The sequence below is a fragment of the Ptychodera flava genome, chromosome 10 (assembly GCF_041260155.1).
Source record: "Ptychodera flava strain L36383 chromosome 10, AS_Pfla_20210202, whole genome shotgun sequence".
NCBI lineage: Eukaryota > Metazoa > Hemichordata > Enteropneusta > Ptychoderidae > Ptychodera > Ptychodera flava.
Genome location: NC_091937.1, coordinates 24,852,486 through 24,877,032, shown reverse-complemented (window position 1 = coordinate 24,877,032; position 24,547 = coordinate 24,852,486). Strand labels below are relative to the sequence as shown.

Sequence of the window (24,547 nt, the reverse complement as noted above, 5' to 3'; positions counted from 1 at the left end):
TCGCAAAAGCTATTTTTGCCATTTATAACTCACACAAGTTTTTACAAAACCAATAAATAATACAGTAACTTCGGTTTTAGGGCTTCATCAACTCCATGTAATTTGAATCATGGCAAAAAGCTCCAGGCTTGGAGCTTCCATCACATAATATGGAAGAGCCATCTTCCGATTGGTATGGCATTGTCCACTCACCTATGATCAACCAGGCTGTGGATATTTACATAACTATTGTTGAGACTGAGTATCCTTTGCAAACAATGAATCACTTATGATGAACTGTCCACTGTCAGATTCTGTGCTGCTGTTTACTACTAACAAGTGAGAAATTTGACAGTGGACAATTTATTATACGGGATTCATCGTTTATGCAAGGATACTCAGTATCAACAATAGTTATGTAAATACGCACAGCCTGGTTTGAGCCTGGGTGACTGGACAATGCCATACACACCAGAAGATGGTCCTTTCCATATCATATGTTGCAAGCTCCCAAGCTTGAAGCTTTTTTCCATGCTTCAAATTACATGGACTTGATGAAATCCTAAAATGAAACTTCCTGAACATATGTAAAATCATCCTTGGTGAACTTCCCCTTTCAATGTATCTACAGTTTGTAACTTTATCATCATTTGCATATCCTTACATTTGCCGCAAGTTTGCTTAGCGTGATGACTTTAGCCGCTTAGATTACTTAACCCTTGGATTACTCTACAATTTTTATAATCATTTTCCATTACAATCAGAGTACATTTGCATTTTTGTTAGTATTTTATTTAGCTTCGATATTTACTTTACACTTACTACCATTACAGTAAATTTTATTTACTCATTACATTTCTACCATCAACATCCATTTACAATATATTGCCTGCTTGTTTGTTCAGTGTTTATATATTGAATAAAATTTGTTTACAGTTAAAATCCATACTTGTCCCGTGTCACTTTTCCCCAGCTGTCCGCTACAAATACCAGGTGGCTATTCTTTAACATTTGAAGTGCAGGCACAATCAACAACCTCTCCTCTATGTCAGTATGTAGAGCTAACCCATTCAAACTCCCATATGGCCAAGAGTATATGCGCCTGTGAAAACTCTTCTTATAGGTTTGAGATTGCCTGTCTTTGAGTTTGTCTGTATGTATATGATATGATTGTGCGGGTGTGTGTGCTGCAAAAACTCCACAGCCGCAGCACCTACCCATTTAGTATTTAATGTACAGGTGCACCCAGAGATAGAGTAGTTTTACAATGTGCCAGTTGTGATCAAGTGCCATTGGCGCTATTTTTAGGTTTACATAGCATTGAATAAATTATAAGGTTACTGTGATTTACATCACGCACTTGTGATACATTTCACACTTGAACATGTCACTCGGTACGAGATAACACAGAGCAGGTATTAGACTGTTGATATTATGGCGACGGTGGCATAGGCTGTTGACCTATGGATGATTATGCTGACCGACAGTATGAGGTTTATGTACAAAGTAGTACGCCCTCTGAGTTTATAGTCCAAACCAAAAGACAAACTTTCAAGTGTCATGTTCAATTCTGCGTGAGCAGACGTCGCCCACGATCGTGCCGTACTGTATCAGATTGACGTGTGGCAAACTTGACGATCCGACTAAGTTGACAATTAAAATAAACATGCGCGCGTTAAACGCAACTAAGAGCGTTTGGCCTCAACCCCCCCCCCCCTCCCATACACGAAAGTTTTAAAGTGCGAAAATCCAACCAAGCCTCATTCTGTATTAGCATACCTACAATCGGTAATTAGGGACTGGTCAGTTTCTTCAGCCTGGGGGGGGGCGGTGGATTCATGGGGGGGGTCACCCTGTTTTTGACTTTGGTGATAGGGGGGTCACCATGTTTTTGAAATGCCCAATAGGGGGGGTCAGTGTGTTTTTGAATTTTGACACAGGCTCATCATTGCCTAAAATGCTAGTGTCAGCCACAAATTCATCATTCAGTTGTATTTTTCGGCGCGCCCTTCGGGCGCGTAACTTTAATAATCAGTCATATTTTTCAGCACGCCCAACTTTAACATATCAGCATACATACATCAGAGATATCTGTATGTTCAATATTTTTCAGCGTGCTCTTCAAGCTCATTACTTTAATATATCATACATCTTTCAGCATGCCCTTCAGGTGCATGACTTTAATATACAAGACATATATATCAGAGATATCAGGATGTTTCATATTTTTTGGCGCGCCCTCGGGCGCCATACTTTAATAAATCAGAGATATCTTGATGTTTGCTAAGTGAAAGTGTACCATTATGAAATCTGCATTTCATATGAAAAGGATGACAAATTCCTGATACTTTTCTGTTCTCTCTGTGATAATTCAGTATGAGAAAGCAACATGCACAAATATTTCACAATATATATTTGATACAGTGACTTATTTTAGAGATAGAAAAATGACAAGATATCTTTCCTTCTCATTGATGCAATTATTTTCCTTTGTTTCATAGGTTTTCTGTAGAAAGATGCTTTTTTATGAACAAAATAACAGTTAAAAAAGGCAGTTTTTGTCATTATTAGCTGTGCTTTTATGGTTTCAATGTTACACAAGAAAAGGTCCTCTCAGACACTGTACACATCAGATTTGGCTAAAAAAGCTCTCTATGGCTCCTCAGTAGATTTAATTGGATGGTTGGCAAGTCTTAACACCCATCAAAGTTTTTGATTCACTGCTTTTTCCTCTTTGATATTAATGATTGACATCCATTTCTGTACAATAGTTCAGGACATCTGGTTAAGCAGAGAAAGTGTGAAATACATTCACAGCTCATTCAAAATACAGCTCATTCAAAATGTACTGTATTTAAACTTTAAGATTGACACTTTGAAATTCCTATCTTACAACTGACATGTCAACAATTTCACTAAAACATAGAATGACTATTTAAAATATAAATATATGTAAAATGTAAAATATATATATATATATATATATATATATATATATATATATATATATATATATATATATATAAATATATATATATATATATATATATATATTTAAAATTTATGTCCATCTTTTGTTTTACCTTGTCGCGCCCGGGGGGGGGGGGTCACCCTGTTTTAGAAATTTGGAATGGGGGGGGGGTCACCCTGTTTTCAAAATTTGGAATAGGGGGGGTCAGCCACTTTTTGACGTCGGCAAAAAATAATCCACCGCCCCCCCCCCCAGGCCGAAGAAACTGACCAGTCCCTTATGTGGCTATAAAATCCCCCATACGCTACAATCCCCCCCGGCATACCCCCTCTAAAATCAATCTATGCTCAGGGCCAACTCAACAATCGCGCAACCAATAGCATGAAATGAATTGAAATTGTATCCAAAATGAATGTTATGTTATTTTACTCGTACGCTGAACCACTGGCTGTGTTTCCATAGCTGTGGTGTTTTCGGACGGGATTTCTGCCCTTTACGCGCTGGTTTTGACTTTAACAGCGCCACCACAGCGGGGTTAAAAACGTGCTAGTAAAAAACATCCAGTAAAAGGCAGAAATCCCGTCCGAAAACACCACAACTATGGACCCACAGCTATAGCTGAACCATGTGTAGGCCTATGTAAAGTTGGTTTAGCGCCAATGTCGTACTGGCCTGGAGTGGTACACGGCAAACAATGTAGCGCGATATTTTGCGAAAAACGTGTAGCGGGATGTTGCGATGTATGCTTATATGGCGTTAAACGATTTCATCAGGGCCTTTTTCATAATCATAAAACTTTATTTTAATGTATTTAAATTGTACTGACAATTTCTGGAATGAACAGGTAAAATCAGATTCTCCCAGAAAAATCTCATTTTCATTGTACTAACAGGTAAGTGTAAATTCTATTTTTTGTGTCCAGCGCATGTTTTCGGAATTTTCCACAAAAGGAAACGACAATAAAAACACTTTTCTTGCAGAATTTCCCATTGTTGACGATATTTTGTTGCAAAACAAGGCCGTAGCTTTTACGTATTTATTGCAACAAAATATTTCAGAGAGAGAGAGAGAGAGAGAGAGAGAGAGAGAGAGAGAGAGCAATGTATATTTACGAGCCTTGCCATAAAGTTACTATGTAAATTATTTATTGTGCTTTTATTTTATACTCCATATACCCATATCTTTACCACTCGTAAATACCATTTGAAATGCATCTCTTTGTGTGTGTTTGATGAATAGGTAGAGAAGACGACTCCCATCCTGATAGGAAAACTTTTTGAAAATTTGACGTTAACATAACGTGATTTAGCGATACGCAGAACTGTCTCACCTGAATATTTTTACCAACCCTTCTGTTCATCAATATTTGTCTAACTCCCTTCCTGATAATAATTTTTTCGAGTCACCCCTCTCTTATTCCTCCGACCCCCGGCCGTACATAATGACGGCTCCATAAGATAGAGTGGGTTTACAAACTCTATATGATGATGATCCTTAAATTTACACAAAGCGGAACAATCCATCATCTCCATAGCTGTGATGTGCAACCTTGATACATGTATAGCAGAAAATGGAAGTTGACCACATGTGGTAAATTGCACCCTTCATTTTTTTAGCTAGTTTTGTGTAATATCTGTCTGCAGGTATGAATAAAGCAGACGCATGAGGGCGGGCTCGTACGCCCGTTTGCAAAATGTAAGCACAGTCCCTCTATCCACATAGAGGGACTGTGGTATGAGTTAGGTACTGTGACCCAGCAATATTTAAAGTACGAGACAAGTTCAGTACACTCATTCGGCTCTGATTTTCTTCCTAATCCTTCGACAGGCTGACCAATAACTTTCTCTTTCCTGTAAATCCCAACCGCGCATGTCCTACAAAAACATTATCATGAATTAAGACGTCACCCTTTTGCATCTGAAACCCGACAGACTCTTCCCATAATACTTCTCGGATATGCTGCAAGAAATCCTCTTCAATTTCGCTTCCATCGCCATAATAGGAGTTGGATGGGTACTTGATGCTAGGGATGTCTAGATGAGCCCACAGCGGGTGATCCTGAAAATACGTCGCGTTTTGGCTGTGCACTTGATTGAACCAAACCTCTTCTCCTGAAAATATATCAATATGATGATAACTGAAAGGTATACAGTCACCTGTAATCTAAATATGCCTCTATATGGTCAAAGGGGCGTTCCTTGGTATTCAAAATACCCATGTGAGGGCGCTGTTTTTAAAAAGCGTCCACCAGCTTAAATCTGTGATTGGTTAGATTTTCTCTCTCCATGGTAACTGTGGCAAAATTGGAACAGGTGACAGTATACCTTTAAGAAATTTGTAGTTCACACAAGTTGCCACAGTTCAATAACAGCATGATGTAGACTTCATTGGTGAGGTATTAAATTTGCTATTAAAGCCTTACCAAGACTAGTATACCACGAAGAATTCTCACCCTATCGATATTTGCAAAGAATAAGTACAACCATAGACCTCTTTTCAAAGGGACATAAACTGGAACTTGAGACAAGTTTTTCAGCATTCTGCCTATGTATATCAACTACCGTGTACGACCCTAATCCGTTTGTCATGCTGAAATTTCGAGTATTCTTTTTGTCAACACAGCTTGTATGTGCATAGTGATCACTGTTTATTGTTTACAAATTAATTCTAGTCCGGACTTGAATGCAATTTTCAACAATAACAATGTAGATTATACTCATACAGGTTGTGTTGATATGCCAAATAATTGGCATTAAATTAAAGTTTAGGGATTCAATGCAGAAAGTGTCGGGAAACCACTAAACAAAAGTTCTGAAAAATAGCCAAAAGATACAGCTTCTGGAGCTTTAAGGGTATATGGTACAACAAAGCAGCATATTGTACAAAACCTTCTGTTTGTTTGATAAATGACACTTTCTTCCACTGGTGTCATAAAATGTCAAAGCGGTTCAAGGTAATGGAGCGTTACACCAATGAGCTGTCTTGTGATAGCCTTGTACTCTTGTATACATTATGATGTCGTCGACATAATATGTTGTCAACGACAGCATTATTTAAAAAAACAAACAACGACACTTTCTGATTTATACTTCATTCTGAGCTCCTAAAAGGCTTCCCTACTCTTGTGTCTGGGTTAATATCTCGCTGATGAAATGTTTCAATTGCGACCGTGTGTACAAAAATACACAGTCGCGTGTGTACTGGTACACGACGGCCGCTGTATCTGCATTAGAAAAGTAGGCGGCCGTGTACCAGTACACACGAAAAACACCGTGTTGTTCCGGACAGAAAAAGAACTTTGAGTCACCTGTTATGGGATGGTTACGAAAAGCCGGGCGCCTAAACCAAGAGGTGAGGGCGCCATCCGACTCCCATCTGTACGACCTCTCGTGCTTGGCCATGTACTGCTCCACGTACGCTTTGTCTTCTGTATTGAAAATCTGCGATGAAACGAAAAAAATTAGTGGCATTTCAGAGTACACAAACAGCAAAGGAATATGTTTCTAGTCTACGCCAGTTGTGACTAAATTGACCACAACTCTCCTTGCAAGCGCCAAATCATGGGCCCTATCTCCTTAAATGAGAATGAAACTTATGAAACTTACAACTGCAAAGTCAAAAACCCAATGTATAGTGAAGCCATACCTGTTGCCAGCTGGTATATCCGCCGGGTTTCTTGGTGGGAAGATGCCTACAGTACCTTATGCCAAGTCTTTTAAAATTCTTCACGACTTCCGAATCCAGTTTCTTCGATACCTGTCTGACGTCTGTGATGACACTCTCACCTCCGTGACCGGGGAGAGCAGGAACGTCACAAAAAAAGAAAACCTGAATGAATTAAAAGTGAATTTTAACGGAAAATTTTAGACTTTGAGGTTGGTCGTTTGAATACGGGAGCTGAAGGCTGAATAACACAACAAATAACCTGACAAACGAACAAACAAACAAACAAGCAGCACATAGGCAAGAGAAAATAAATAAAAGAGACAATAAAATAGAGATCTACGAATAAGTAAACAAGCAAAGACAAACAAACAAACAAACAAACAAACAAACAAACGAACAAACAAAACCAAATTAACATGAAAAACAAACACACATACAAATAAACCAACAAATTTACTGACTGCAATATGACAAACATTATGTAGAGTAGTACATCTTTGAGAATTTAGTACGCAATATCAGCCTGTTATAAGGAATAGAGAGATCGTAATTCTTTATCAAACTGCAAAACGGTAAATTCGCATTGCACTATCCCAGTATGTAAATATGCCTCGAAACGGCATACAGCATTCAAGTATTTCAGTATTTTATAGGGTCACTAATTATTAGCCATAATTGTATTGTTAACCAGCATACAGCCTTCAAGAGCATTGCCGTATCTCATCGTGTCATTAATATTGTCATAATTACATTATCGCTGCGTACTTTATTCACACTTTGCACTGTTGCATTTTACAATTGTAACATGTCATTCTCTCATTTAGTATCGCGTATACTCCTTTTGAGCAAAAACCAAAAGGTAGGACTGAGAAGGAAAGCGAAGGATTAAAGGGGACGAAGAGAAAAAATTCATTAAGTAGCGAACCAGTATTTCTTTGCGTAGGCGAAGGACAACATTTTCCGTACTATTCCGTAGTGATAAAACTTTACTTCACCATATTCTACATTCATGGCATTGTCCTTCGATCACTTATGCAAAGAAAATACACCACTTCATCCCATATCGTAGAAAAATATCATTCATCCAACTCTGTTGTGAACAAACTACCGTCATTTACCAGTAGGTTCTGCACTAATAATAGCATTGTCCTTCCACCTATTTTGCCGCGAAAATACTTTCCTTCGCGTATTCTGTACTGACAACACTGTCCATCACCATACTAGTTCGGCACTGAAAATAAGGTTCTGCTCACATGTTTTCTATTTACAGATATGTCGCCCTTCATAATACTTCAATATTTGCTCAAACTTTCCTCGAGGAATAAATCAACCATTTTATTTCAAAATCAACAATAAAACTCGGGGGTCACCGTACAAATTTTGCAACTAGAGAAACAAATTATCCAAGATTTACTGATTATTTGAAATTCAGAATGGCTGCCACACCCATATTTACTCCATTTTTAAAAAACTAATACCGTACGGTGAAAAGCTTTCTTTCACCGAGTGCTTTAAAATGAACCCTCAGAAGTGGTAGATCGGAAAAGAATTGTAAAAGTTTGAAAGTCCGACTATCTGTATCCAAGGCGCATTCTGCTTTTAGTTTGACCCGAGTGAGGCAGGCATTTTACGCCAATGATGGACATACTGACGTTGTACAAATGACCAGACGAAACTTATCTATACCTTTAGTGGATGTTGATCCGAATACGCCATCTCATTGTGGGGTTCGATGGAGTACTCGGGCGGGTCGTTACTAGCTGTGTAAACGCTCCCAGCAACCTCATGTCGAACAGCAGTTCCACCCTCATACCTCATCAATGAATCCTTGAGTCTTCGCATGAACTTGGAAAAGTCATTACCATTTTTCAAGGGCAGTCCGCGGAAGAGGAGAGCACCATGTACGTGTAACTCGCGTTCAATGATTTCACGGACATCCTTCGCAAAATCACGGATCGGTGTGCAACCCGCGACTGAAGCATTGGCCCTGTAAAACGCGGGAAAGTTTTCCCTGGGATTTGGCACGTATTCAGGAAATTTGCTGCCAGCACGTAGTGCTCCTGGTAGCCATTTTCGCCCGGCTAATCGTCCTCGCGTCTGAGTTGGCATATCAACCAGTTCTCGGGCACTATATTCAAATTTCGTTCCACACATTGCGATTGTGGATAACAAACTTCGACAAAACACAACATGAAGCTTTGAAACTGTACTAAACACTGGAAAAGACTGCATTGTGTATGACGTTGAGGTTAGATGTGTGGACAGCGACTGTGTTTTTACAACGCTGGCGACAGAATTTGATCAGTCACTTTCATTGTACATATTCACCCGTCGACAGCTATTCATGTAAAGGGCAGTCAACTTATTCACAGTGGAGAATTGTTGCCTGAATCATGGACGCCCATGGTTATGTAATGCGTGTGTATCGGAAGTGCATCTTATCCATTCCTGGCTATGCTATACGATAGTTCGGTATAGCAATTATCACAAACCGACATAAGATGCTTTTTTACAAATCACATCATAGTAAAAAGCTAATTTTGGTATGAATCGGTCGCATAACCTGAAAAGCCCCGAGGTACTGAACCTGAAGTTACTCCCTGTTCCTGTTTTTGCCGTTCGCGGCGCCCTTGCAACCTAATTTCATCTGCGAAAGGTGACACGGGTTCCGTGTCCTGAACTGGTTATCGTTATTTTAAAAAACATTTATATATGTTTATGACATTATTTGATGAGAAAATTTGAGAACCCAATTCGTAATTTTTTTAATTGCAATGTTGTAGTGGTAAAAACAAGTACAAAATGACATAATAATTGGGCATCCTTTATATTTTGAAGAACCGATGGGCTCTGGGGAAACTTTAAACAATTCTCTTTCAAATTCAAGAATAAAAGTCGGGGTCACCTTGCAAACCTGTTACAGTGACAATGAAAATTATCTTGAATTCACCGATATCTGAAATTGGAGAAGGTCGCCATCCTGGTGTTCACTCTAAAGGGCCTTGAAAAGGTGAGCCTTTCGATTTTCACTAAACTACTAAACGCATTATTTACTGCATACCTTTCACAATGAGCCCCGAAAAGTGTCATACCACAAAGCATTGTAAATATTTGAGGTGTATTCCTCACATTACATAACCGGGAAGTAGGCAATCACTCGCCTGGACTGTCGGAAAATCGTTTGCGCTATCCGTCACCGCAGTAATACTGTCTGGCGCAAGCGCGTTCCGTCAGCACTCGCGGTAATCATGGCTTCGCTGTTTACGACTCGTTCCTTTGACGCCCTGCCTTCGACCCCCACCCCAACCTCGTATATATGCGAGAGACTATACCAAAAATAGAAAAGAAAAGGCACAGGGGACTGCATGTCGACAGTCTATCGTTCGGCACGAGCTTCGGGGAACTGGCTTCATTAGACATTATCACCACTTTACCAACCGTCCTTGAAATGATATTCTTTATGACTTAGAAGTTAAATTATTATTGAATTCTCATGGATTATACGCGTATCTCTACTGAAATGTTAACAATTTACCTCTCCATGCTGACCTTTATGCCGATCTTAAGAATGAAAAATATAATATTCAAAGTAGAGAAGTTTACCTGTGATTGCTGTTACACTGTATTGCAGGCCTATAACTACTACACATGCTGCACAGGCAAAATATCAAGACTCAGGTGCCCACTGAAAGGGACTGCATGGGGCGCTGTGTGCTTGTAAAATGATTATTACTTTTGCCAGTTTGTCTAGGCTAACGAAGAATACCTTGTGGACGTTAGTCATGCAAATACAGTTTATTCGCACACTACAAGATGACTCTAATTCTCACATTTAAAGTTACTGTATGACCCACGGTCTGTAAAATTAGCTGTCTTGAATTTGTTATTTAATCCTTCAAAAGACTGACCAAGAGTTTTCTCTTTCCTCTGAATCCTAATCTAAATTTAAATACTCACCCTTTCTAATTTTTCATAGTGGACACACTTGAGTGTTTAATCCGCATGGCAATGGAGGGGCATGCTCGCGCTTTAAATAACCCTTCGAAAGTCAGTTTTTCTTGCATTTATGAAATGTGAACCAGTCAGTTTTTTAGAGTTTTGCCAAATTTTTTTTATAAAAGACTGTAGCTAATGAAATTTGTTGTCCATTTGGTCCAAAATTATCAAAAAGATTACAAAAAAATCATAAAAATTGGTAAAATGTTGCACTAAAATTTTGATGGGAGAAATTACAACGCTGATTACAGCAAGCAAATTACAGCAAGCAAAAAAACGAATAAATAAACGAGAAAACAAATGAATTGATATGATATATTGTATTATCCATCATACTTGAACAAACAAACAAACGCCATTGATTTTTTGGGCAAAGACGAACAGAAATAAAGCTTTTAATTGGTTCTTTATTGTCTATTGAGATAATCATACAAACAAGCACAAACTAACAAAAAACAAACAAGAAGACAGGGTTTTCCGGTCCCGTGGTACTGTGATTTTGGAACCTCGTTTTAGGTGAATCAGAATCAGCTTCGTGTCACCTCCCCCCCCCCCCCCCGGCACCTCCCTAGCTGGCACTTTGTCGTCGGGTTGGAGGGGCAGGATCCCGGGGGCAGGATCAGTACGGAACAAGCAAACAAAATGAATAAATAAACGAGAAAACAAATGAATGGACAAAAACATATACACAAAAGAAAAGGGAGTAGAACTGAAGGGAAAAGGGCATCAACAGGTAAACAAACCACAGGCGCCCATGGGATGGGTGGTCTGGTAGAACTAGATCGATTTTCTGCTCAATCTATCGATCCCGTGCACAGTTACGAGTGTAGTGATACATAGCGGCCGCCGCGTAGTATGCATAGAATTTATTCTATGCCTACTACGCGGCGGCCGCTATGTACTCGTAACTGTGATCCCGTGCTCGATCTGCCCGCCCTTGCAAACTAAATACTCCGGGTCGTGTGTAAAGTTAGTGATTTTGTTTCACAACCTGGGAGTATTAGCAGTGGCGAGCAGATCGAGCACTGGGTCGATAGATCCAGCAGAATGTCGGTCGATCTACCAGACTACCCAACTCACGGGCGCCTGTGAAACAAACAAACAAATAAGAAAGATACCAAATCCAACGGAAAGACTCAAGCAAATTATATGGTACAAACATGAGAAAGCACGACTGCATTGCCTTTATTAGGTGAAACTTGTACCTTTTCAGTATATTTAAAAACCAATATATAACAAATCAATTTTCGAACACACAAACTGAAAATGTACGAATGTATTCATTTGCAAAAGGGAATCCGAAAGGAAATATCAATCTGAAACCAAGTGGAAGTTCGCACAGATGATCCCTGTCATGCCGATCGACAAAACAACATACTGCATAAGGTGGATTGTCGCTGTAGGTTATCTCGTCTATCATGTACTGCAACGTTAACCCGATGAAATGTAAAGCGAAATGGGAAGAGGCCGTACTCAGAGACACAGACGGAGAAAGCACAACTTTTCCCGTAAGCTTTCTACAAGTATACTATTCTGTGATGGCCGCAGCCATATTTGCTGTAGACCAGCAATCATAACCCTGCGTACGGTGCTAGTGTGTTCCCGGCGTTATACGGCCTCCCACGGGAACACACGGCATCGAACGCAGGGCTAACCAAAGTAGCTGCTGCACGCAGTGCTGTAGCTGGAGGTTTTGCCTGGGTATGTAGGTCTGATGGAAAAAAAGAGCTATAGCAGCACTGCAGCCGTTAATCAGATCTCAGGCTGTACTGGAGGGTGGGTGCAGAAAAAAAGGTAGGAGCTAGAAACTTTGTAATGTTTGAAGATTCAAACATTGAATAACAACCACGATCCTTTCTTATTTTTGCATATATACAGGAAGCCTTGGTAGTGACAGCAGCTTCATCAACCTCTTGAAATGGATGAGGAGAAACGGTTTCCATGGTACTTTCCTCAATCCAGCAAACTTCAGAGGTCAGTTGACGGGACAAATATATTTGGTGTCTGTTCAATTTACAACTACAAATCACATTGATATAGTTTGTAACTTTCTACCACTTGTCCGTGGTTGATACGAGACACGACATTGGTATTTAAAGGGGCTTTCCACAATCCCTGGTTTTCGGATTGTTTCTTGTTGGCAGTGAGTACTAACTTGGTGAAAACTCTTTTATCAATGCAAATTTTTATCGACTTAACCAGTTTGCTTTGAGTGAAATCTGACAAATGCCCTGCCTCTCCTGAGTTGTCCATGAGGTGACAAAGAGGGATGTGTAATCCCTGTATTTTTTGGACAAATCTATTATAAATAACATAGCTTCTCCTTGCTGTTTATACAACTAACCACAGGAGGAATTTGTTTGCATAAAGCAATACTATGCAAATTATGTATCCTTATGCTAATTAACCACTCCTGTTTTTCAAAGCTGTGTAGAACATTGAAGTGAATCAATTCACGTAAGAAGTAAAACCTTGTGATATTTTAGCCCAACTCCAAGAGTTTTGGTCAAGTCTAAGATTGATGTACCCTTGATGTCGCTGAGAAGAAACTTCCAGGGAAGGAATCAGAAATTTAAGGTTATTCTTTGACATGGGTACATGTACCATTTATAATTTTGTAACTCATGACAATTTTTTTGGTTTGTGTTTCAGATACAGGAAGAGGACTTATGGCATCAAATGCTATTAGGGTAAATTTTTAATTTCAAGTATATGAACTAAAGTTATGCATCCATAATTCCATGAGTATGCATCAAGGATAACTTTTAAAATCAGTGACTCAGCACTATGCCCATGACTGCATTAATATACCCGAAACCTGTGTTGGATGTTGAAGGTCATAAGTATTCTTTTGCTATCTCATATGTCTGCAGCAAATTCTTGTACTGGTCTGCAATGAGCATTGCAACTTCTTGTTAAGAAAGTAATTATGAATAAGAATAAACTGACAGAAATTCCCAAGAGTGGCAAAACTCTGGAGAAGCTTTCAGTTTAACGTACTCGTTATTCATAATTACTTCCTTTACAAGAAGTTCAAATGTTCATTGCAGAACAGAATCGGGCCAAATGAAACACATTTCTCTGTGGGTAGAAATATAACATTCAGCCCTGTACTCAGTATAACTACCTTGTACCTACAGCTTCGGAAGCCTAATTAATCATTGTTTTATTCTTTTACATGTATTTGCAACAACAAATTAGTTTTCTCCAATTTTACCAGCAGATACTTTTTCTGTCATGTAAAACCAAGTCCTCAATTTATGTGAGTGGTATTACTGAATAAAAAAAATGATGATCAGTATACGAATTAGTTTAACCCTTTGAACCCGGCTCGGACAGAAATGTCCGATGACGTCATAGAGTACCACGGGGCCAGGGTGCAAAGGGTTAATAAAATTGACCATCAGCATTAGTGTCGACGTCAGTGTAGGTGAACATGCAACTGAAATGACATCTACACTAGGATGTTTGCATCTCTGCCTGAGGACTTTAACTGATGCCAGGTTTATCTTTGTTTTCGCAGAGTGGAGACCTGCTGATTTCGCTTCCCGAAAATTTGCTGATAACAACCGACACTGTGATGAAAAGTTACTTGAGGGAACTGATTATTAGGTATTGCATCTTTTAACCCTTTCACCATTATGGTTTGAACCAGTCCCATTGTTTTTAGTGGTAAAGTTGGACCTCTAGACAGGGAAACGGGGGTGAAAGGGTTGGTATATTCTGGTATTGACAATACAACCAATATAACCAATCTGACTGAAATCTATCCTCACATCTGCAAATCAGGCAAAGCCTTAGAATTATTACTTAATTTACATGTACATGTACTGTATCTGTTCAGCAGATGATTTGTCCAACATCAGGGGATATGTTTAGAAAATCTTTGGTTTACAGTGATACACAATGTTATGTAATAACAGGATCTGAAGTCCATCTTTGGGAGACTTGTCATCAAACATCTGTTGGCTACTTTCATAGAGAAACTAATGAGGAGGGGTAATGTTTGTTTTCACCTTAGAGGTCACAATTCCTTTTTGCCTTCCAAAACAAGTACTTTTATTTGTTATGCATGCATGCTGTGTACATGTTCACTAGTATTGATATGATGACGTATCTGCCCATGTATGGATAATAAAGTGATTGAAAGCAGAAGTTTTGTGATTTGCACATCATTAAAAAATTGAAATGTTTGGGTTATTCTGATGTCCTTCTGTGTAATAGACTTCAAACTGAATCAGCCACAGTGTTCTTGATAACACAGCTGGCAAAGTTATTATGAATCAAACCATTCAGGGCGTATGTTACACTTAGAGGCTGTACCTTAACTCTACTTGACATATTTCATCCCATCAAAAATATTCCCAAAATTAAGATAACTAAAGTAGAAGTGTCCCGTTTCATTTCTTCTTTACAGGAATTTTCCCAGGTTGTCACCTGAACAAGTTCTGTGCACATTTCTTATATGTGAACGCTGTAGAGGGCGCTTGTCTTTCTGGCGGTACTACATACTATCACTTCCAAAGGACTTCACCACACCAGTGTATTTCCAAGATGCCGAACTGTGCTTGCTGCCAGGAACGATAAGGACTAGAGCTTTCAGTGAGAAGGAAAAGATAGTAGAAGCTTACAATCAGTTAGAACATTTTTTTTCAAATGTGGAGGCTGCTTTTCCTGAATTTCGAGGGTTGTTTACGTTTGATTCATTTCGCTGGGCGTGGTGTGTTGTCAACACAAGAAGTGTCTACATGAAGCGGGAGAAGTCTGTCCATCTGTCTGAAGACGTGGATCACTATGCTTTGGCCCCATTGCTGGATCTTTTGAATCATGCTAATTCAGTGGAGGTAAGAGATTACTAACAAACTCTTCATTCTGCCAAGGTGTGTATTTTAGATGCTGTTTCATCACTTTCAGAATGGAATCAGTTGAAATTGTGACAAAAAATATCAGCATTTGCAACAAGATGAGCATATAACTTATTCATTTGGTAGACTTAAGAGTTTTAAGCAATAATCAAGAATCAGCTAATGCCATTTTCATTATATTTGGCATTTATTACTATTAATCTCTTGTAACCCTTTCTCTCCAATATTCTTGTAAGAGGTCCAAAACTTTATCACAGAAAAAAACACTAATTGTTGCAAAGATTGAAAAGAAAATAATCATAAGAAGTGCTCAGTGTTATAATCAGTGTATCACTTTCACCAAAAGTGCCTTCACTTTTGTGTAATAACTATAGTGGTAATCTCGTACTAAAGTGGATTGGAAAACAGGAAAATGTATCATTTGCCACATATCAAGAACTAGGAAAATCTTTTGTTTTTTCTTTCCCTAAAGCCACATTGTTTTCCTATTACAGGTCCAGGCTGCATTCAATATGACCACAAAGTGTTATGAAATTCACACACTTACACCGTGTAAGAAGCACAGTCAGGTGTTCATTCACTATGGTCCCCATGACAACGTCAAGCTGTTCCTGGAATATGGCTTCGTTCTGCCCAAGAATGATCAAAACTTTGTTGAGATACCATTCAGTAAGTGTAAGAGCTTCTGGTTTTGATTGAAAATTTGCAGTGAGGTGAGATGTTGAAGTCTTATGGTGTAGTTCAAATCTGTTGATGAAAAAGCTCATCCAAAGAACTTGATAAAAGACACAAAATTGATAGATGTATGATCTCTCATGAAGCCACAACTGAAGAGAAAACTGACATTCCAGCCCCGCGCCCACACAAAAATTGACCAATTTGGGATTATGGCTTATCAACCAATTTCATTGTTCCTGCTGTTTTTCCTTAAATGTTTGGTTAGTCCTATGTACTTGACACCTTTCGGGAAACTTGTACCTGGTTGGTCTAAAGGGCTCTTCCGATAATTTTTTATGACCCTCGTGCTGGTGAGGTGTTAAACTTCTTTTTAACAGTAGTATAGTCTCAGCTATACACAAGTGATCAGTATTACAACAGAAAACACAAAACTCGAAAGCTATCTAGAGACGACAAAACTCGCACTTCTAGAGATACCCTTTCAAACAAGGAAACAGAACATGTCGCGTGCTCAAAGAATCGCGATAAACAAGCTTGCAAACAATAGGCTAATTACAATAAAACCCTTCGACAAGGGTCGAGGCATCGTCATCGTAAACACAAAAGATTACGTACACGAATGCGAAAGACAATTACGCAAACACCAGTATTATACACAACTAGACAATGACGACACAGAACAAACAGTAAACAAAGTACACAAACTATTAAACAAAATGTACGAGAAAAACACATTGACCATGATACTTATAAGTATCTCGATCCAAAAAACATAAAAATCCGTACCCCGCAGTGGTACTTACTACCTAAAATTCACAAACCGTCGCCCGAAAACTCAACGTTTGCAGGGAGACCAATAATTAGCGGCTGCTCTAATCCCACTTACAGAATCTCAGAATTCTTGGATTCATAAACCATTGGTCCAGCAACAACCAATGTATTTAAAAGACACAACAAACTTCATACAAGAAATTGAAAAACAAATGTCCCCAACAGCATTTCTTGTAACACTCGACGTAGTATCTATGTACACAAACACAATTCACGACGAAGCGATTCGGCTAGTCAGTGAAACATTAAACTCACAAACCTCGCTTCAAACAAATTACGGTATCAAAAAACCACCAACGGAAGACTTAATAGAAATGCTTTCACTAAAAAACAACAGTTTTGAAGTTAACAAGCAATACTTCCGTCAAACCCGCGGTTGCAGCATGGGATCGAATGGGGCATCTCCAGAAATTGCTGACATTGCTTTTCATGAACTTGAAAAGAGAATAATCGTAAACAACAGCAACAACATTCATTTCTGGAAAAGATTCAGAGATGATGTCTTTGCAATCTTTCTGGGAACACAAACCGAACTCACTAACTTCATTCAAAAAATCAACACAATGCACCCAACGTTTAAGTTTTCATACGAAAACTCAACACAAGAAATTACATTCCTAGATGTAGTAGTTTTCAAAGGTGCAAGATACCACAAAGAAAATATCCTCGACATCAAAACACATACTAAACCAACAGACACATTCCAATTTCTACATAGAGAATCGTGTCACCCGACAGCAACATTTAATGGCTTTATCAAAGGTGAAATCCTTCGATACGCCCGCACTTGTAACAACAATGACGACTTTACTAAAAAAGTCGCTTTCTTTAGAAACAAACTACTCGACAGAGAATACAAAAACAACGAAATCACGAATATAACAGATAAAATAAACCACAGTATTCGTAACACACTAACAAACCGTACAATTACACGTAAGGAAACAGCAAACAAACTCATCTTCAGTACAACTTACAGCCCCTACATAAAAACAAAAGATCTTAAGGCAATTCTTTTGAAACATTGGGCTGAACTGGAGAAGGACTCAACTCTAAGGAATCTATTTCCAGAATCACAATCATTGCCTACAAGAGAAACAAAAACCTAAAAGACACACTAGTCAAAACAAAATTCACAGAAGTAAAGAAACAAAAAACAAACAAACTAGACCACCAAATGGACTCACAACGAGACCCAAACATTGATATTCTTGCCTCGCTATTCGATGAGCAAGATCACTAAAACACATTAAAATAAATATTCACAAACACAAACTAAGGAAAGAATCTACATTGCGACTGATGAGAAACCACACTCGGGTTTCGAAACGCAAGCGTCAAAGGGCCACTCTATCAACTTTGTAACACCATAGGTCCGGCTGCGTCTCGCCATAAGCTTTCCCCACACAAACAAAACATTACCGTACACACTAATCCAAACTTCCCTACAAATATCCGAGGCGAAACAAACATTTTTTATTAACACAAACAATCGGATAAGAATGTAGGAACACATTTTTGAAACGAACCAAACACAAACTCGACACAAAAACATTTTGGATAGTTAGGTGGGGAGCCTCTTTCACACTTTATACAGACAAGCGTGAGCATCTAGCGACTGATGAAATCTGCTGATGATGTCATGAATATGTAATTAGGTGAAAGTGGCCGTCGACGCGTCGCGACTGGCAGTGGCGCTGCACTTGATAAGTCTTAGTCGGGTGGTTACCGTATAACTGGAACAGCCGATCGTTTGCTGAGACGATCAAAAGGTGTCAAGTGCGCCTCCGATTAAAGTAGTAAAGTAAACTATGCATAACTAATAGACGGGGCCCAGAATGTCGTTTCAGGCCCAAACGACACTCTGAGCCCCGTCAAGTTCTGTGTGGGCGCAGGGCTGTCATGGAAGAAAACCCTGAAAACATTACTAATTTAATCAGTGATGTTTTAATTTTCAAAAATAAAGCAATGAGAGCAAACGCGCTGGGAGGGAGTTGTACATCACTGAGCAAAAGGGTAGCAACACTAAAAATTCATCAATTCAAAATGTGTCGTAGACTTCTCAAATGTAAACACTGACACTATAAAATTTGATTGGATCATTCATAATCGTACACTGGATAAATATGTTGTAAATTCAAGGAAAATTCATTATTATGTGAACCAACTCTTTGCTTGTTGCATGTTTCTACAGATGAGAAACATCATCAGATAATTGCCCTACCTATGCACAGTAGCATTGACTTTTGTATCAGCTCTGAATGTGTACTATATGCAAATCAGGGGGTCACCATGCAAATATTTGTACTAGAGAAATAAATTACAAACATTTACCACCGTCTCTGTGGGTGGAGGGACGGTGCATTTACCAATGCTTTAAATTCAAAATGGCTGCCATCTCTGTGTTTACTCTACAGGGAAAAATGAAATTCTGGATTTCACAAAAGTAAGCTGGTGAAAATTTTATCTTCTCCATGAGCTTCAAAATGAGCCCCCACACATGGTAAACCAAAAATGTATTGTATAAGTATGAAAGTCCAAATTTCTGTCCCCAAGTTGCATTCTTCCTTAAAAGATCCTCCAAGCAGTCTGAGTGAAATGTAGATATATTTACAATTTTCCCACAACAGGTAAAATTCTTAAAAGCATGCATGAGTTGTGCCGTTCAAAGCAAGACAGGTCGTTTCTTGACTGGAAGGTATCATTTTTGGAATCCATGGACAGTTTGACAAAATTGACATGCAGCTTGGATGGCGTGTCATGGAAACTGATGACTGTCATGCAGATTCTGTCCATGGAGCAGGGAGAAAGGTAAGCAACTGAGAATAGTGTGAATTTTTCATACTTTGTCTATACAATACCACCCTTAGGGTCAAGGCAAGGTCAATTTTGACATGGAGGGCTCCAAAATACCAGGTGAATTCAATAAGATTGATGCAACTCATACACTCTGGGAGAAATATGAAAAATATGAAATTCACAGATGTATTTTTGTGAGTAAAAGTACTTCAACTTCGGTAGGTATTGACAGAGAGTCAAACTTTTAGTATTCAGAAAACAAGATCCAAGAGATGACTGCCAATACTGCAATTTTTGATCACTTCATCAAAGGGTTTGTACCCAGTAAACAGAAATATTGGTTGGTTCAAACCTTCAATAATGATACATTTACTTCTTCATGTGAGGAGAATGTCTAAGAAACCTAACACTTGAACTCTTCCCTTGATTAGCTCAGTGAGATTCAGAGCTTCCAACATCATTTCACACTCTTTGACCTCTGACCTGTGCATAAAATTAGCCAAGCACAAGATTTACACGTGTATGACTGTGATATACATGTATTTATAGCAGTTGTTCAACCCTGCTGAAAACTGCGCTGCACTTTTTAAAAACGTTTTTAGTGCAAAAGTCAGTTTTTATTGCATTTCTAAAATATTGCCCAGCAAATTTTATTTTCAGATCAAGACAATTTTTTTTCATATTTTTCCAACATTTTGATTGAGAACTGTAGCCCATGAAAATTGATGTCAATTTGGTCTAAAATTATAAAAGGAATTACAGAAAGATTCATAAAATTTGGTAAAATAGTGCACTAAAATTTTGGTAGGAAAAATAACAGCACTCTAAAGGTTAAAACGTGTCAGTCCTCATGCCCAGTTCCTTTATTACTTCTTGTTGACATCAACTATTTTACATGATATGTGTCCATTGTTTTCTTTTTATATTTTTATCCAAGTTACATAAGTTTATATAAGTTTATATAAGTTAGATAAGTTTATATAAGTTTTATAAGTTTACATAGCTGATAAGCAACCTGTCCCTTTCAGGCATTTCTATTCACAGTAGACTATTTTGAATACAATATCGCAGCTTAGTTTAAACAGGAACTTCCCCTATAAAAGCTGGATTATCGCAAATCTATGCAAATGTGAAAAAGCCACGCTACTGATTGGACGTGCCATGTTAAATCCTAGAATCCCATAATTTTGCCATGTTTAAGAAGTTCATTGTCATTGAATCTTACATATGTCTTTGAATTTATAGTGACTAAACTTGAGCTAAAAATAAACTGACAAAATGTTCCTTTTTTGTCGGAGAACACATATGTAATGTTTCAAAATGTGTTTCCTGTACAACCAATTGACTCCTCTTTGCATTGTCTCAAAAGTGCCCACCATGATTTATTCAAATTTATACGGTCAAAGCAATGCTTTGAGAATGCAAAAACTCCCGCACAGTGTATGCAGATGGTTGCATCATCAGTAATTCCCCTATTGTGCACCCACGGTCCTGTAACTTCCCATTTAAGCCTTTGGACCTGCTGGTTACCTATGGAAAGATAACCCACTGAACCACCAACCATTGATACAACCATATGGTTTTCAGTGAGTATAATGGACCTCAACACTTGGTGGCAAGGGATAAAAAATGTCTGTTTATTGTGTTTTCCCATTCTCCAGATCAGCATGGAAGTCAATACTCCTTGGACAGTCAGCGTGCAGTGACAGATGTGCCAAGATGGCTGCTGTTTCATTGAAAGCGATACTGCTGAATGAGTTGGAGATTTTAAAAGCTTTACCCAAGGTTTGTATCACATTACCAATAAAGCAAAGCAGCACAATTTTGATCATAATTTTGAAATAAAGATTAATCACAAGGGATTGTACAAGGGACCTCCACAACCATGTCCCAACACAGACAGATGGAGGACAAAACCATTGAGCTGAAGGTACAAAGCCATTCCTTTTGTGATTCAGTGTGATGGAAATTTTCTGTGACTAATGATACTGATAGTTGTTTTTACCTTTACGCTGCAGCAATATAAAACGTGTGCTTGCACCAAATCCATCATATACGCTCACAACCATGCCACAAACGTGTGAGAAATTATTGATGCAGATTCAGATCAGGACAAAATCCACTTAGGTCTGAGCAAATGAGGTCTCCAGTACAATCTTTAATTAGCAAAGTCTGATACCTTTGTCTTTGAGGTAGTTCAGGCCTTGAAAATGGAAGGATTAAACTTTTGCTCACACTTTCCTCCAGCAAACTTTTCGACCATTCTCTTTCACAATTAAGGATAAAAATTAAGGGTCACAATGAAAATTTTGATACTAGAGCGCTACACTGCCGAATAGTTACTGATATTTGAAATTCAAAATGGCAGCCATCACTGTCCCAACTCTATTGTGAAAATATGTTCCCAATTTTCAAAAAACTACGTCGTTAAAAAGTACATTTTCTCAGTGAGCTTCAGAATGAGCCCAACAAGAGCTAAGCCAAAAGAATATTGTAAAAATTTGAGAGTCCAAATATCTGTCCACAAAGCATCATTTCTCCTGAAAGAGCAATATCTGAGCCAATTATAACAATTTCTATCAAATTATAAAGAAAAAATACCCCTAGGTGCTATTGAAAACATGCCTGTCCACTGTCTGGGAAAAACACAACGTTTTTCCTGTGTCCAGGGGTAATCAGATGTGAACTCTTATTGGTTATGTTTCTTTATCTTCATCCTGTAAAATATTATCCATCTATATTTTAGAAGTATTAGAATAATGCTGTATAGAGTGATCCTCATCAATCAGATGTCTACTTCATAAAAAGGATTTGACAAATTGTGACCATAATTATTTTTGCGTTGCTTATGAAAACGTGGTAACAGCTGTCCCATTCAGTTGTACATATTCCTTGTAAAACCCACACAGGACTCAAAGTGCAATCTATGAGGGTTGGGTGAAGAGTTTTGAGCCTAACTATGAAGGAGTGATGCCAGATCAATGAAGCTTGGTTTGCATTCATTTCAACTCTTTAGATGACTAACTGACTGGTTGACTTCTGATACAAGACTTACAGGAGGCTATAAAAAATGACGAGGACAGTTGAGAAAAAAGGTGTCTTGTTCCATCAGGACAATGCTCCACCCCACAAGTCAGTCATTGCCATGGCAACAGTGCGTGACTGCGGCTTCAAAATCATTCCACAACCCACCATACTCTCCTGACCTAGCACTCTCAGACTTTCATCTCTTCCCAAACATGAAGAAACAGTTAGCTGGAAAGCATTTTGACGTTGATGACGTCATATCCGCTGTTCATAGTTAGGCTCAAAACTTTTCACCCAACCCTCATACATAATGCATTTCATATGCCATATCAAGCATTATATATCAGCATAGGATTGGTTTGTTTACTCCCAGGTTCCAGAGCCAGTCCAGGAAATATATCATGGACACATCATCAAGCAGTTGAGGAATGAACAGCAGGAAATTCTGGAAAGAAGTGTGGAGTTGTTGGAGTCCGGATGAAGATACTCAGTGTTCACATTTTGTCAATGGAATGAAATAAGATTAATGATTTACCTCTGGAGCTGAGCTGGATTCATGCTAATGGATAACAGAGGAGATATGGGAAGCTGGCTCTTTCCATGGTTCCAGGACAATGCACATCAATTTACAATTTCCTTGTTGTGAGGACATGCACATCAATTTACAATATGTGACTTTCCCTTCACTGGAATTTTGATATTGAAATTGACACGCCTCAAAACAGAAAGTCAAAACTTTTTCTTGAAGTTTCCTCGTGGAGTCAAAAGCAATTCTATTTCATAATCAACTATAAAAATCTGGGGGCTTATAGAGTTACTGCTGCATTAGTCTGTATTAAAGACAGAAGCTCTGCAGTTTTTGGGCATATATTTTACTCCAAAATAACATACGATTTCCTCAAACATCCTTTCAATTTACCCCATTTAGTCATTTTACCTGTAAATGGCCATGACGTCGTCACACTTTGAGTGCATTTCAGTTGACTAAAGTTTGTCAATTCAAAATGACCACCATGTTCAAATGCAGAACAGCGTGAATTCATTACTTATGCACGTGAGAAGACCATGTGCAGTGCAGCAGAACGAACACTACTACTGAATGTAAACAAATGCATAAGTATTTCTTTTTCAACTCAAATCCTGTCTGTGTATTTTTTCTGTGTGGGCTCTTTCTTTACCAAACACAACAGCAGCAATAAATTTGCCAATTTAGGGTATTCCCATCGATAAAACTGTCAAAAGTTTTGATTGGATTTAGTGTTGGTATTTCTTTGTGTTGACTGATGAAAAATAAACCGCCTAACACAGTGAAGATTGCTTAACCTAGCAGTTCTTGCGGGTAATTTGGTAGATGTCAATATTGTCTGTCTGCCACATGCAATAAATTTCACACACCATCCACTTTTTGGTGAGGCTGGAGAGAACTGGGCTTTCACCAAAAAGGTTTACAATTCAACATGAGACAAGGAACCTTTCAAGTTTACTCTACAGCAGAAGTAACTAACATATTCTTGATATGTGGTTCATGTGTCCTGTTTAATGAACAAGTGAGTGTAGAGTTAATATAAAATGTATGTGAGTCCTTTTGGACATACTGGTTTTATCATGACAACAGCCATTTTCAGCTCTCGTTGCAATTTCATGTCAACTTTTAATGCTCAAGCAGTCCTAAGATAGAATGTGCCTCGGGGAAAGATATTCAGACTCTCAAACTTTTCCAGTTCTCTTCTGATCT

At 38.5% G+C, this 24,547-nt stretch overlaps 2 protein-coding genes across 2 annotated transcripts; one reads left to right on the top strand and one right to left on the bottom strand.

Annotated features, from left to right (window-relative positions):
* Nucleotides 1–3,777: 3,777 nt before the first annotated feature.
* LOC139142309 (dapdiamide synthesis protein DdaC-like) lies at nt 3,778–8,976 on the bottom strand. Its single transcript, XM_070712213.1, has 4 exons — nt 8,303–8,976; nt 6,596–6,778; nt 6,258–6,390; nt 3,778–5,061 (listed from the first exon to the last, which is right to left on the bottom strand). Exons 1-4 carry the CDS (start codon nt 8,846–8,848, stop codon nt 4,763–4,765), a joined length of 1,161 nt encoding a protein of 386 aa, XP_070568314.1. The 5' UTR covers nt 8,849–8,976; the 3' UTR covers nt 3,778–4,762.
* Nucleotides 8,977–11,922: 2,946 nt separating this feature from the next.
* Nucleotides 11,923–24,124, top strand: LOC139142308 (SET domain-containing protein 4-like). Its single transcript, XM_070712212.1, has 9 exons — nt 11,923–12,120; nt 12,491–12,586; nt 13,265–13,302; nt 14,136–14,224; nt 15,030–15,456; nt 15,972–16,146; nt 19,617–19,797; nt 21,447–21,570; nt 23,186–24,124. Exons 1-9 carry the CDS (start codon nt 12,069–12,071, stop codon nt 23,291–23,293), a joined length of 1,290 nt encoding a protein of 429 aa, XP_070568313.1. The 5' UTR covers nt 11,923–12,068; the 3' UTR covers nt 23,294–24,124.
* The last annotated feature ends 423 nt before the right edge of the window (nt 24,125–24,547 follow it).

Bases quoted from the DNA above. Each gene is read 5' to 3' on its own strand.
- LOC139142309 (XM_070712213.1), bottom strand. From the start codon at position 8,848: ATGCAGTCTTTTCCAGTGTTTAGTACAGTTTCAAAGCTTCATGTTGTG. The intron at 6,779-8,302 runs GTATAGATAAGT...TAATTCATTCAG, and splicing joins CGGATCAACATCCACTAAAG to GTTTTCTTTTTTTGTGACGT. The intron at 6,391-6,595 runs GTATGGCTTCAC...GTTTCATCGCAG, and splicing joins GATATACCAGCTGGCAACAG to ATTTTCAATACAGAAGACAA.
- LOC139142308 (XM_070712212.1), top strand. From the start codon at position 12,069: ATGGGAAGAGGCCGTACTCAGAGACACAGACGGAGAAAGCACAACTTT. The intron at 13,303-14,135 runs GTAAATTTTTAA...TTGTTTTCGCAG, and splicing joins TGGCATCAAATGCTATTAGG to AGTGGAGACCTGCTGATTTC. The intron at 14,225-15,029 runs GTATTGCATCTT...TCTTCTTTACAG, and splicing joins TTGAGGGAACTGATTATTAG to GAATTTTCCCAGGTTGTCAC.